The sequence below is a fragment of the Sus scrofa genome, chromosome 14 (assembly GCF_054392235.1).
Source record: "Sus scrofa isolate SSC_HxYL_T2T_F1_AM1 chromosome 14, Sscrofa_HxYL_maternal_Yorkshire_Landrace_v2.0, whole genome shotgun sequence".
NCBI lineage: Eukaryota > Metazoa > Chordata > Mammalia > Artiodactyla > Suidae > Sus > Sus scrofa.
In genome coordinates, this window is record NC_139396.1 from 76,982,604 (window position 1) to 76,995,638 (window position 13,035).

At 44.6% G+C, this 13,035-nt stretch overlaps 1 protein-coding gene across 3 annotated transcripts in view; it reads right to left on the minus strand.

Moving 5' to 3' along the window:
- EDARADD (EDAR associated death domain) overlaps window positions 1–13,035 on the minus strand; it is a 66,372-nt gene that overhangs the window by 13,264 nt on the left and 40,073 nt on the right. For all 3 annotated transcript variants that reach the window (NM_001243663.1, XM_021072012.2, XM_021072013.2), the window contains 1 exon segment: window positions 3,134–3,179. In NM_001243663.1, the coding sequence (NP_001230592.1) occupies window positions 3,134–3,179 (46 nt within the window).

A 13,035-nucleotide genomic window follows, 5' to 3' on the forward strand; every position in this document is an offset into this window, starting at 1 on the left:
CTCTGGTCTAATCCCTCCTTCTGTCCTACAGCCCTCCTTCCTCCGCACAAGGCATATTTTAACCAGCTATAAACTGGATCACAGATAACCAAGGTTTTCAAATGACAAGAATTAAATACAAGCCAGGTTCTGAGTTAAGGCTCACCAAGGGCCTGATCCGAGGAAAGCAGCAAGCTTCTGGGAAAAGCAGCTCAGAGACTGAATCTGCAGGGTGGGGCTGGATTTTGGCTTGGTCCAGGCTGAAGACTCTGAGAGAGCTGGAAGCCTGACCTTTGCCCTGTGTGTGACACTCAAGCATTCCATGTGTGACTCACAGGACAGGCATCTGACCAATAGAGAGGCAACCTGGGGTGGTGGCCAGCGGAGGTGGGGTGGGGGGGGATTCAGGCCAGGGCTGGGGCTTGAATCCTACTTAATGACCTCTGTGACTGGGCGCCAGCCACGTGACCCAGCACCAGCCCCAGCCACAGTGCTGCTTCTGTGGCATCCACACAGTGAAGAAAACAATTGAAACTACAGAGTGGTCATGAACACTTTTTTCCCTAAGTATGTCTGCAAAGTGCTTAGGAAAAGGCCTGGCATATGGCGAATGCTAAATCAGCGTTTGTAAGTAAAACAGTAACTATTTCTTAGGTTGCTCTTCTCATTCAAAGGGGAAATAGGAGGATCTGCTTGTGACCATTCTTCCAAGTGCAAAGCCATTAGGTCAGTGTTTCTCACTTGCTTGTTTATGAAAACAAACAAACAAACAAACCCAAACCCAACCAAACATCGAACACTCCTCTGGGCAAAGCATCATGTTGAGCAGTGAAGATGCTAATTCCCACAGCACAATTTCTGCTCTCAGTAACACTACCTGCTCTCACTGCAAAGTTTGTCTTTGAAGGTCTTCCATTTCCTTTAAATGCAGGTAAAATTTTTTGGAGACAACCCCAAATTTGATTAAAGTGAAGCTATTAATTAATAATGACCTTACCTCATAAGAGTCTTTGAAGGATTTGTAGATATTTCTAAACAACTTACTTGATTCATTCTCATTTTAGCTGACATTTCATATCCAAGTGCAGGGTACTAGTCTTTAAAAAGTTTAAATGTATATTTTACCTTTTTAATTAGAAAAGAAGTAAGTGCGTGTCACAGAAAATCTAAAAAAGCAGATGAGCTTATGGAAAAAAAAAGTTCATGTTCTCATCACAGTCAGCCTTTTAGGAATTTCCTTGGTTATTTTAGCATGCATTGTATGTACTGGCCCACATCAGATGATTTGTTATATCTACATTTGTAAGTAGAGATTAAAGTTTTGAGGGGAGATTTTTCTGATAACCACTCATGTTAGAACTTTTCTTAAATATAGGAGAATGAAAACAAAATTAAAACTGCCTCTGCGTATATGCAATGATGCACTCTCCTGCCCTACCTTATTCAGGTATGTACTTCTAATTTGAGCCTGTGTCCACTGCAGCATCTGAGCAAGAGAGATCATTATGAGCTGGTGGCCCCAGCCTCTTAGAGGCGTGGATTGTAGTCCAAGGAAGGTACGTCCCACTGGGTGTCTGGATGAGACCTGGACATTGGGTGTCCCATGAAAACTGATGGCCCAATTTCTCCCTTAATGATTTCTCTAATCACAGCAGGGCAGTGGCTGAACCAGGACCATAATCCCAACTTCTGTTTTCCAGAGGCATTCTTTTGCAACTTGATCTCCTTAGAAAGCCTGGCACACAATTTTGGTCTTTAATAAATAAAAATCTGTTGAGTGGGGAAAAAAAAAAAGTCACCTGTAATCTTATCACCCTGAGATAAAATTTGTGCTAACATCATGTTTCTAAGAGGGAAAAAAAGTTAATGATGCACTGACCATTCTGATTTTCAGCATGGTTACCTGGGCACAGTCTAGGATTGATGACAGATTGTCCGAAGGGTTTTATGGGTTCTCCCATCCTTCCTTAAAAAAAGAAACAAACCTGGAGTTCCCGTCGTGGCACAGTGGTTAAAGAATCTGACTAGGAACCATGAGGTTGCGGGTTCGATCCCTGGCCTTGCTCAGGGGGTTAAGGATCCGGCATTGCCGTGGGTTGTGGTGTAGGTCACAGATGTGGCTCAGATCCCGAGTTGCTGTGGATCTGGCGTAGGCCGGCAGCTACAGCTCCGATTCAACCTCTAGCCTGGGAACCTCCATATGCCACAGGAGTGGCCCTAGAAAAGGCAAAAAGACAAATAAATAAATAAATAAATAAATAAAATAAAATAAAGAAACAAACCCCTGGTGGTTTGGGTTATTCAATACACATTAAAAAATATTTTTAAATGTTGCTGAGGTTTCTTTTTTTCCTCTGATTATTATTTTGGTAGCTTATTTTCATGCTTAATCCATATTTTGCCCATGATTAATTAATGAGAAACCTAAACATTGCCAAAGTTTCTGTCTTACGATAAAGAAAAAAAAAACGTGGAGGAAAACAAGGCAAGAAAGACATTTTTTTGGTTAAACACTAAAAGCAGAAAGCAGTGGGGATCAGCATTCGATCTAAAGTCGGGAGGGCCCTCTGGGCCCCCTAAGCGCCGGAGGAGGCAGAGAGAGGGATGGGAGGCAGCGGGTACCTGAGCCGGCCCTTCCCACCCTTGGCTGGTGTGCCTAAGTCCCACTGTTCCCTTTCCCTGGCAAAGTTCCCCACTAGCCAGAACTCAGAGGGAGGGAGGAAGGGAGAGGGTCGGTTCTGACCCTCGATGGATACTAAACCCACCCAAATGAGGACCCTGCCCTGCCCAGCACAGGCAAAGGAGGGTCAGGACAGAGAACATACTCTTCGAAGGCTTTTGTGAAATCCTGTAAGATTTCTTTGCAGTTCACCAAGGCATGTGGTTAGAAAGTTTCTCTAGCCCGTAATACAGATTTCCAAAGTTCATGGATGGGCAATGGGACCCTACTGTACAGCACAGGAAAATGTGGGTGACCAGGTCGCTTTGCTGTACAACAGAACTTGAAGAAACATTGTAAGTCAACTATACTTCAATAATAACAATAATAATTTTTTTTAAAAAAGTTAATGATCAACATTGTCTCAAATGATCTTGAATTTTAGCCACACAAGCTACCCCAGAAACCCAGATATCTTTAGGGTCAACCATTTACCTGAAAGGGGATCTCTAGTACTGTCTGGAAAGCCATTTTCTTCTCCCTAAAAAAAAGAAAGAAAAAAGAACAAAAAGCAATCTTAAGTAAAATCATACCCATGTGTATTGCAGATGTTATCAATTTTCCAATGTAGTTAAATTTCCACCAAAACCGGGGTGGGGTAGGGTGATGGATCTTAAGCACAGCAGTTTAGTGACCGTGTCTCCTCCTAGAATATAAGCTCCTGGATGGCAGGAGTCCTTGTCTATTTGCTCCCCGTCCTGAGTCCTGAGTGGCTAGAATGATGTCCAGCACATAGTCCTCAGCAAATGTTTGCTAAATGAATTACTGTCCATGTATGTAATATATGTATGTATTCTGGCCATGCCCCCAGCATGTGGAAATTTCTGGGACAGGGATCAAACCTGAGCCACAGCAGTGACCCAAGCCGCCACAGTAACAACACGAGATCCTTAACCACTGCACCACAAGGGAACTCCTGTCCTTATACTTAAAAAAAAACTGTATAAATGCACACAATATGCTACCATTTTATTTTATATTATATTATGGACCAGTTCTCTGATTTTGTTCCCTATCTATTCTATGTTGGGCTTCTTGTTTGTCAGTCCAGGTCATAATTCTTTCCTGTATCTGTCATCCTTTTAAGTACATAGTACAAAGCAGTAAAGAGAAACTGTTAGGAAGCAGCGACCAATTCTCTTGTGAGGGAATCATGTTTCTGCCCGCCTGACTGAGGTTCTGTTTTTACAACCAAGGCCAAGCCACAGGATATACCATCTGAAGGGATTTACCTGATCTTGTGTGTGGGGGAGGGTGTTTTCAATGAAGTCAGCAGAGGAGACCCCCCAGTAGAAGTCTGCTTATGCTAACTCTATCTTTATGCAACTAAAATCTCTCTCAGCAGCTGAAGCGTCCCCTCTGCCCACAGTAGTGCAGAAGAAGCACTAGAGGTGGGCCAAAGCCCCAGATGTGGGCCCAGCTGCACACCCCTTACCAGCACTGACCTCTGATTCCTCATTTGTACATTAAGGTGGCTGGTAGATTAGCTTCCCCCTAAGACACACTCCATTCTCACGTCTCAAGATGTGTGAACTCCCAGATGTCAAGCATCTTAAACAGTCTTTGCCTCTTAACCTCCTAAGAAGCCTTTCTCCTTGCTCCCAGCTCATAATTTCCGATGTCTCAGCAGTGGACAGACATCTGCCTAATTACAAGCCCAATTTATCTCACACAGAAGAAGCATCCCCATGTCTTACTAGCTAGATTTTCCTCCCCAACTCATCTAAATATTTGCTTTTGTCTGGGTCCCGTTCCTCCCTACTGTCCTTACTGGAACAAAAAGCAACCTGCTCACCATCCATGCAGTTTCTAAGAGTTATGGGAAGTATTAGAAAGAACAAAAACTCCTCTCTGCAATGTTTTCCTTCTGCAAGGTGAACCCAGAAGTTCAGCAATGTTAGGGCCACTATTCACTATTCGCTGGGTCGTGTGGAGACCTGCCTTTTCGCATCTGTGCCACTCCGGCAGGACCGGGCAGGCTCGGCCCTAACAACACTGTCACGGTTCTGCTCACTGAACTGGAAACTTGCACGGAGGAGGAAGCAGAAATAGGACCTTCCCATGGTGTCAAGAGACACAACTGTTACAGCTTGACATATTTCGTAGTACTAACGAAGAGGTCCTGCTAAAACATGCACTTGCCTTTTTTTTTTTTTTTGTCTTTTTTGCCACTTCTAGGGCCGCTCCCACGGCATATGGAGGTTCCCAGGCTAGGGGTCAAATCAGAGCTGTAGCTGCCAGCCTAAGCCACAGCCACAGCAATGCCAGACCCAAGCCTCGTCTGTGACCTACACCATAGCTCATGGCAACACCGGATCCTTAACCCACTGAGTGAGGCCAGGGATCGAACCCGCAACCTCATGTTTCCTAGTCAGATTCGTTAACCACTGAGCCTCGACGGGAACTCCAACATGCACTTGCTTTTAAGTAGAGACTATGTTATACAGTGTATTTGATTTGATTTCTCATAATCTGGAGAAAATTTTACCAAAATCTGGGTCTAGCTAGAATCGTCCCCCTGATGCAAGTGAGGGATGTGGGACATCGACTCTGAGGGACGTTGACATGAAGGTCGATAAGGACAGAATTTCTTTTTTTTTTTTTTGTCTTTTTGCCTTTTCTTGAGCCGCTCCCACAGCATATGGAGCTTCCCGGGCTAGGGGTCCAAACAGAGCTGTAGCCACCGGCCTACGCCACAGCCACAGCAACGCCGGATTGTTAACCCACTGATCAAGGGCAGGGATTGAACCCGCAACCTCGTGGTTCCTAGATGGATTCGTTAGCCACTGCGCCACGAAGGGAACTCCAAGGACAGGATTTAGATCTACCATCTTTGTTCTTGCTTTGGATCTGTTCTGCTACTTTTTAGGTTAGTTTCCTAAGAGTGAAATATGAAAGGACTTATTTTTGTGGTTTTCAGGGTCTTCCTCATTGGAGATCTTTATTCAGCTCCTCTTTACTGGGTAGCTAATATTTACAAGCTCCAGGGGGAAACCCATTAAAGATAAAAGGAGCTGATCCCCTGACGGCAAGGCCTGTGCCCAGTCACACGAGGGAAATAGAGATGCATAAGAGTAACTGAACATAAGGCAGAAGATGGTGAACTCTGATAGGGAGGAAGAGGGGAGAGGTTTTTTCCAACTAAAAAGCCCAGAGGAGATGCAGAGATGAGCCCTGTTGTGGGTGGGGACTTGGGAAGAAGGGGCATTTAGCCAGAGGTCACGTGAGTACAGAAGGAAGGGGAAACGCATGAGGTCCCTGTGGGGCACTCTGCCTGAAGCAAATGCAGTGAGAGAGGAACAGAGGGAGAGGAGATGGGAAAATGGACTAAGGCCTGATAGCTGGTCTCGGGCAGCAGGAGTCATCAAGGGGCCCTGGCCAGAAGCAGGACGCCCTTGGAGCTGGCGAGGGTCAGGGCGGGAATACCTGCCCGGTGGCAGGGAGGCATAGAGGGACAAAGGCGGCCAGGCGCTTTGATGGGAGGGAAGCATGACTGACTGAAAGCTAGGACTATGAGCCCCCCAAACTACTCCTTTCGAGAGAAGGGGAAAAAGCTACAACCACAGAAGGGGTACAGCCAGACGGAGACAAGCGAGAGGAGGCAAAACCAAGAACAAGTTTTGAAGATGCGACAGAGGACATGTTGGATGGAGGAAGTCTCACAGGAGCAGAAGCCGCAGTGGGTCCTCAGGAGAGGCGGAACAGGAGATGCAGAGAAGGATGCTGAGGTGCTCAAGGGAGAAGAGGAGGCGGTGGGTGGGGGCATGCAGTGAGGTCGCAACCTAGAGCAGCACCAGCACCTCCATTCCAGTGGCAAGGGGGTTAATGAGAGAGGCCAGTGGAGAAGGGCTCTGAGGGCCACATGAAGACAAGGGCTCGTGAGGAGAAGAGTGAATTCTGAAAGCAGTTCTGGCAGCGTCTGCCTGGTGGGCAGCAAGGACGTGGAGACCCCCTCTCTTAGCCCTTCTAGCTGCTTCACTTTTTCCCGGCTTTGAGGCCCAGGCTCAGGTATCACCTGCTTCTCCCAAGTCCCAGTCTGGGTTACACACTGGGTGTTCCCACGGGTCCTGTGCCTGGCATGCCAGGCTGCTTGCTACACTGGGTGTGGAGGTTTCAAGTGTCTCTTCCACTCTAGACTCTAGACTAGGAGGCAGAGGCTCTTGCCCATGCGACATGGTAAAGATTAGCACCCATTTGAGACAGACAGATAACACAGAATATCTGCAGAAGGGAGGGTGAGTGGGAGGGAGGAAAGAAGACAAACAGCAGGGCTCTGAGTTCTCCAGCCCAAGGCAAGGACTGTTGTACCTCCGAGGCTCTCCTTACCACCCCACCACCCCCACCCTCCCCCCCATCATTCCCTCTGACCCTGCTCTCTGGCCTCATCTTGGTCACCACTTGTGCAGCCTCCACCCCCAGCCCATTCTTCTGGTCTTACCTGGCTCTTGTCCCTTAGTCACTGTAGAGCATCTTAGTATTGTTTAAAACACCCTAGATGTGTCCATCAGCTGCAGGCCCCTTGCCAGTCTCTAGCTCTTCATGAATTCTATGTGACTCTAAATGCTGAGTGTTGCTGGGAAAAAGCAGTGACAAGCCTCACACATCCACGAGATCACAAGTTTGATCTCGGCTGGGTCCCTGCTGCTCTTTGGTCATTCTTGGTTTCCCTTCTAACTGTCCTTATTAAGGCCCTTTTGGGTCCAGTTCCAAAACTTTTCCATTCATGCCCCCAGCCCCTAAGACGTAGGCTGGACCAAAGTATTATCCCCTATTCTCTCCTTCACTTCTATTTCCAAAGAGATGGTGTCTTTTCATCCTCAAGGTCTGTCCTTTATCCTTGGACTATGGTCCTGTGCAGATGTTTTTAACAGCACTTACTAGGAAAGGTGGGGCCATGTCTTATTTGTCTTTATATCACTAGCACTGAGCTCAGATACTGTGTTCTAAAAATCTTAGTTCAGTTTAACCGCACTCAGCATCATTGCAGGGTGGCCTCTCCATGCAACATGGGACTTGCCTCCAGGACCAGATCGGCTCTGAGGAGAGGCCTGAGATGGGCAGGGGAGCAGGGGTCCAGCTCACAGATAAGACACAGGATACAGAGGGTTCAGCAAGTCCTGCAATGGTTCTGGAAGCAGTGAGGGTGGGGATTTCCAAGAGGAGGTTGATTCCACTCAGATATTAGAGGGACGGAACACGCCAATAGGGAAGGTAGGCAGATGACACTTGGTGACCCCCAGGGTGAATACCAGAAATCCTCAGGAGGGAGCCTGGTGGTGGAACTGAACATGAGTATAGCTCTGGGAATGGGAGTCCAGGGGGCTGGGGACCCATGACTTGGGCACAGAGGCCTAGCCCTGGACATCCCTGGGGTGCTGGGTCCAGGTCTGAGGAAATGAATGGGCCAAGCACTTGCTCCATTAAAACTGATCCAGGAACAGAGAAGACAGAGTTGAGAGTCAGAGTGGCAGTGGGCTTACCTGTGAGCAACCCAGGATGGCAGGGGAAATGTAACAGGGGCTTAAAATGATTCCCTTCATCATCTCCTTTGCAGCTTGTCCCTTCCCCTCCAAGAGATTCCCCCACCCCCAACCCCGGGCCTCAGAGCAGATATGAGCCTCCCCTTTTCTCAGCCAGCTCCCCCAGCCCACCCCTCCCTCCCACCTGCACTCCTTCCCCACTTCGTGATAGCTGACTTCCGCTGCGTGTGTACTATATGCCAGAGAGATGATGCTTTACTGGGTCAGCTCATTTCCTTCTCCAGATGCCGAGGAGCTGAGAACCACCCCACACAAATGATGAAACACTGCAGATTTCTATTCAGGGGACCCCTTTAAACCCTGGGTGAAGTTCAAGTGTTGGTTTTGTGGAAGAGAATGGTTTTTGGAGACAACTGTGTCTGTCTGCCAAAAGGAAAAGGTCTAGATAAGAAAAGAGAAGGAGGAGTTCCCGTAGTGGTGCAGCAGAAAGGAATCTGACTAGGAACCATGAGGTTGTGGGTTCGATCCCTGCCATGCTCAGTAGGTTAAGGATCCAGCGTTGTCATGAGCTGTGGTGTCACAGACATGGCTTGGATCTGATCTTGCTGTGGCTGTAGTGTAGGCCGGCAGCTGCAGCTCCAATTTGACCCCTAGCCTGGGAGCCTCCATATGTTGTGGGTGCAGCCCTAAAAAGCAAAAAAAAAAAAAAAAAGAAAGAAAGAAAGAAAAAGGAAACAAACTTAATGTCCATTGACAAGTGAATAGATTAACAAAATGCGGAATACTATTCAGCCTTAAAAAAGGAAGGAAGTTCTGACACAGGCTACATCAAAGATGAACCTTTAAGACATTATGTTGAGTGAAATAAGCCAGACACAGAAGAACAAATACAGTTTGATTCCATTTATATGAATTACCTACAGGAGTCAAATTCAAAGAGACAGAAAATCAAATAATGATTTTCAGGGGGTGAGGAGAGAGAGAATGGGAAGTTAATGTTCAACAGGTGTAGACTTTCAGTTTGCAAAGATGAAAAGGTTCCGGAGACACATGGTAGTGATGGTTGCACAACAGTGTGAGTGTACTTAATGCCTCTGAACCATATTCCTAAAAATGGTCAAGATGGTAAATATTGTCTGTGTATTATACCAATTAATTTTTTTTTTAATATCCTTGGGAAATCTGCAGGTAACCGCAAAGTTGAATACCAGTGTTTTATATATTCAAGTAGGCTAAAGAAAACCCCCATTTTGTAAAACCTTTCCATTGTGAATACGGGGAAATTACCTTAGATTTGGGCAGATGTGTTAACTGTTGCCAAGAATTCTATGAGTAGGAAGGAAGTTGGCCAGGTGACATTAATTTTGCACCCTGGTTAGTTTACAACCCAGCAGTCAGGTCCCATTTCTGCTTAGGGAGCTGAAGGATCCAGGTGCTGAACAAGGGTCACCCTCGGGGTCTTACACATGGTGACTTCATACCAGGCTCCAAGCAGCAGCAAGCCCAGGACCAAGAAGACCCCCAGGGTAAAGCTCTCCACTCAGAGATGAACATGTGCCTGATGGGCCAAAGATTCTGACAGGCTGATGGGGAGGGTCCTAGCCAGCACCTAGGGGCTAGGTACCAGTCTTCTGGGAAACATGCGCTTCAAGACCGTCCACTCCATCTTTAAATGTCTCTGCTTGGCTAACTGATAACAAGTCCTATCATCATAATGTTGCCACCCAAGGGGAGGACAACTGAGTGGGAAAGCACTCAACAGGCTGGTTAAGCTGACTCTAGCCTAAGCCTGGCTGGAAACCATCACGAAGACCAAAGTTCTCACTGCCCACCTGCTGGCAATGACTCACAAGATAGCCAAAGAACCCGAGAAGAAATGCCTCCCTTGCAACCAACTTATACACCTGAGGTACCAGTTCAGTCGAATTACTTAACTAGCTTCTTTAGGAGAACAACCAATGCTAAAGCCTGGTGTCTCTGCTTAATGAAAATATTTTAGTAAAAAGGACTTTGAAAATATGATTTTAAATGCCTGAGTGTGCCAGGGTCACAGGGCTTCCACAGCATGGATTTAGACTGTTCCAAATGTTCTCCCATCCCTCGGCCAGCAAAACTCAAACACCTTTCAGTGGTACGAATTCCCAAGAATCTGTGTAAATCTTCTGAATACATATAGTACAATACAATAAATCTGAAGATTTATTGACCATCCACTTCTAAACATTAGGACTAGGCTCTGAGTCTCCTGTTGGGTTATTCTAAAGTAATTTATTCTTGGTTCTTTTTCTGCAAATTAATTACTACTCTTGTAGTAACTTTACATTTATTTTTTTTTATTGAAGATAACATATAGAAAACTGGACACATTTATGTATCTGAAAATACGCAAGCATAGCTCAGAGATGTTGCAGGTGTGGTTCCAGACCACCGTAATGAAGCAAATATTTCAATAAGGCAAGTCACACAAATTTTTTGGTTTCCCAGTGGATATTAAAGTTATGTTTACACTATCCTGTAATCCATTAAGTGTGCAAATGCATTCTGTCTAAAAAACAGTCTACCTACCTTAATTTTAAAACACTTTATTGCTAAAAAAATGCTAACTGTCACCTGAGCCTTCAGCAAGTCCTACTCTTTGCAGCGGCAACATCAAATATCCCTGCTCGCAGGTCATCATAACACATATGATAACCATGAATAAGTCTGAAATATTGCAAGAGTTACAAAATATGACACAGAGAGGCGAAGTGAATGTCCATAGACTTACTGGATGCAGGCTTTCCTTAAACCTTCAATTTGTAAAAAAAAAAAAAAAAAAAAAAAAAAAACCCCAAAACCACCACCACCAACAAAAAACCCGCAATGTCTGCAAAGCATAATAAAGCAAAGGGCAATAAAAGGAGAAATGCCTTTATTCCGGAAACTGGCTTTTAGAAATGTGTTTCATTCAATGAATTCAGCAAAGTAACAGGATACAAGACCAACGTTCAGAAATCAGTTGTATTTCTGTATACTAAAAATGAAATATTAGAAAAGGAATATAAAAATACAATACCTTTTAAAATTGCACCCCCCAAAAATAAATACCTGGGAATAAACCTGACCAAGAAGGGGAAAGACTTATATGCTGAAAACTATAAAACATTAATCAAGGAAATTAAAGAGCATTCAAAGAAATGGAAAGATATGCCATGATCCTGGGTTGGAAAACTTAATATCATAAAAATGGCCACACTACCCAAAGCAATCTATAGAGTCAATGCAATCCCTATCAAATTACCCATGACATTTTTCACAGAACTAGAACAAACAATCCAAAAATTTATATGGAACCACAAAAGATCCATAAAGCAATTCTGAGGAACAAAAACCAAGCAGGAGGCATAACCCTCCCAGACTTCAGACAATATTGCAAAGCCACAGTCATCAAGACAGTGTGGTACTGACTGGTACCAAAAGAGACATACGGACCAATGGAACAGAATAGAAAAACCAGAAATAAACCCAGACACCTAGAGTCAATTAATCTTCGACAAAGGAGGCAAGAATATAAAATGGGAAAAAGTCTTTTCAGCAAATGGTGCTTGGAAAACTGGACAACCGCATGTAAATCAATGAAACTGGAACACACCCTCACACTATGCACAAAAATAAACTCAAACTACCTTAAAGACTTAAACATAAGACAAGACGCCATCAAACTCCTAGAACAGAACATAGGAAAAATATTCTCTGACATCCACCTTACAAATGTTTTCTCAGGTCAGTCTCCCAAGGCAACAGAAATAAAAGCAAAAATAAACCAATGGGACCTAATCAAACTGACAAGCTTTTGCACAGCAAAGAAAACCATAAAAAAAAAAAGACAACCTACCAAATGGGAGAAAATAGTTTCAAATGATGCAACCTACAAGGGTTTAATCTCTAAAATATATAACAACTTATACAACTCAACAGCAAAAAAGCCAACAACCCATTGGAAAAATGGGCAAAAGACCTGAACAGACATTTCTCCAAAGAAGATGGCCAACAAGCACATGAAAAAATGCTCAACATCACTGGTTATTAGAGAAATGCAAATCAAAACCACTATGAGGTACCACCTCACACCTGTCAGAATGGCCATCATTAATAAGTTTACAAATAACAAATGCTGGAGAGGGGTGGAGAAAAGGCAACCCTCCTACACTGTTGGTGGGAATGTAAATTGGTACAACCACTATGGAAAACAGTATGGAGGTACCTCAGAAAACTAAATATGGAACTACCATATGACCCAGCAATTCCACTCTTGGGCATATATCCGGACAAAATGTTCCTTGAAAAAGACACATGTACCTGTATGTTCATTGCAGCACTATTCACAATAGCCAAGACATGCAAACAACCTCAATGACCATTGACAGATGAATGGATTAAGAAGATGTGGTATACATACACAATGGAATACTACTCAGCCAGAAAAAGAACAAAATAATGCCATCTGCAGCAACATGGATAGAAACAGAGACTCTCATACTAAGTGAGGTAAGTCAGAAAGAGAAAGACAAATACCATATGGTATCACTTATATCTGGAATCTAATATATGGCACAAATTAACCTTTCCATGGAAAAGAAAATCATGGACTTGGAGAACAGACTTGTGGTTGCCACAGACAGGGTAGGGAGGGGGATGGACGGGGAATCTGGGGTTAATAGATGCAAACTATTGCCTTTGGAGTGGATAAGCAATGAGATCCTGCTATACAGCTGTATAGCAAAGAAAACTATATCTAGTCACCTATGATGGAGCATGATGGAGGATAACATGAGAGAAAGAATGTATGTATGTGTGATTGGGTCACTTTGCTGTACA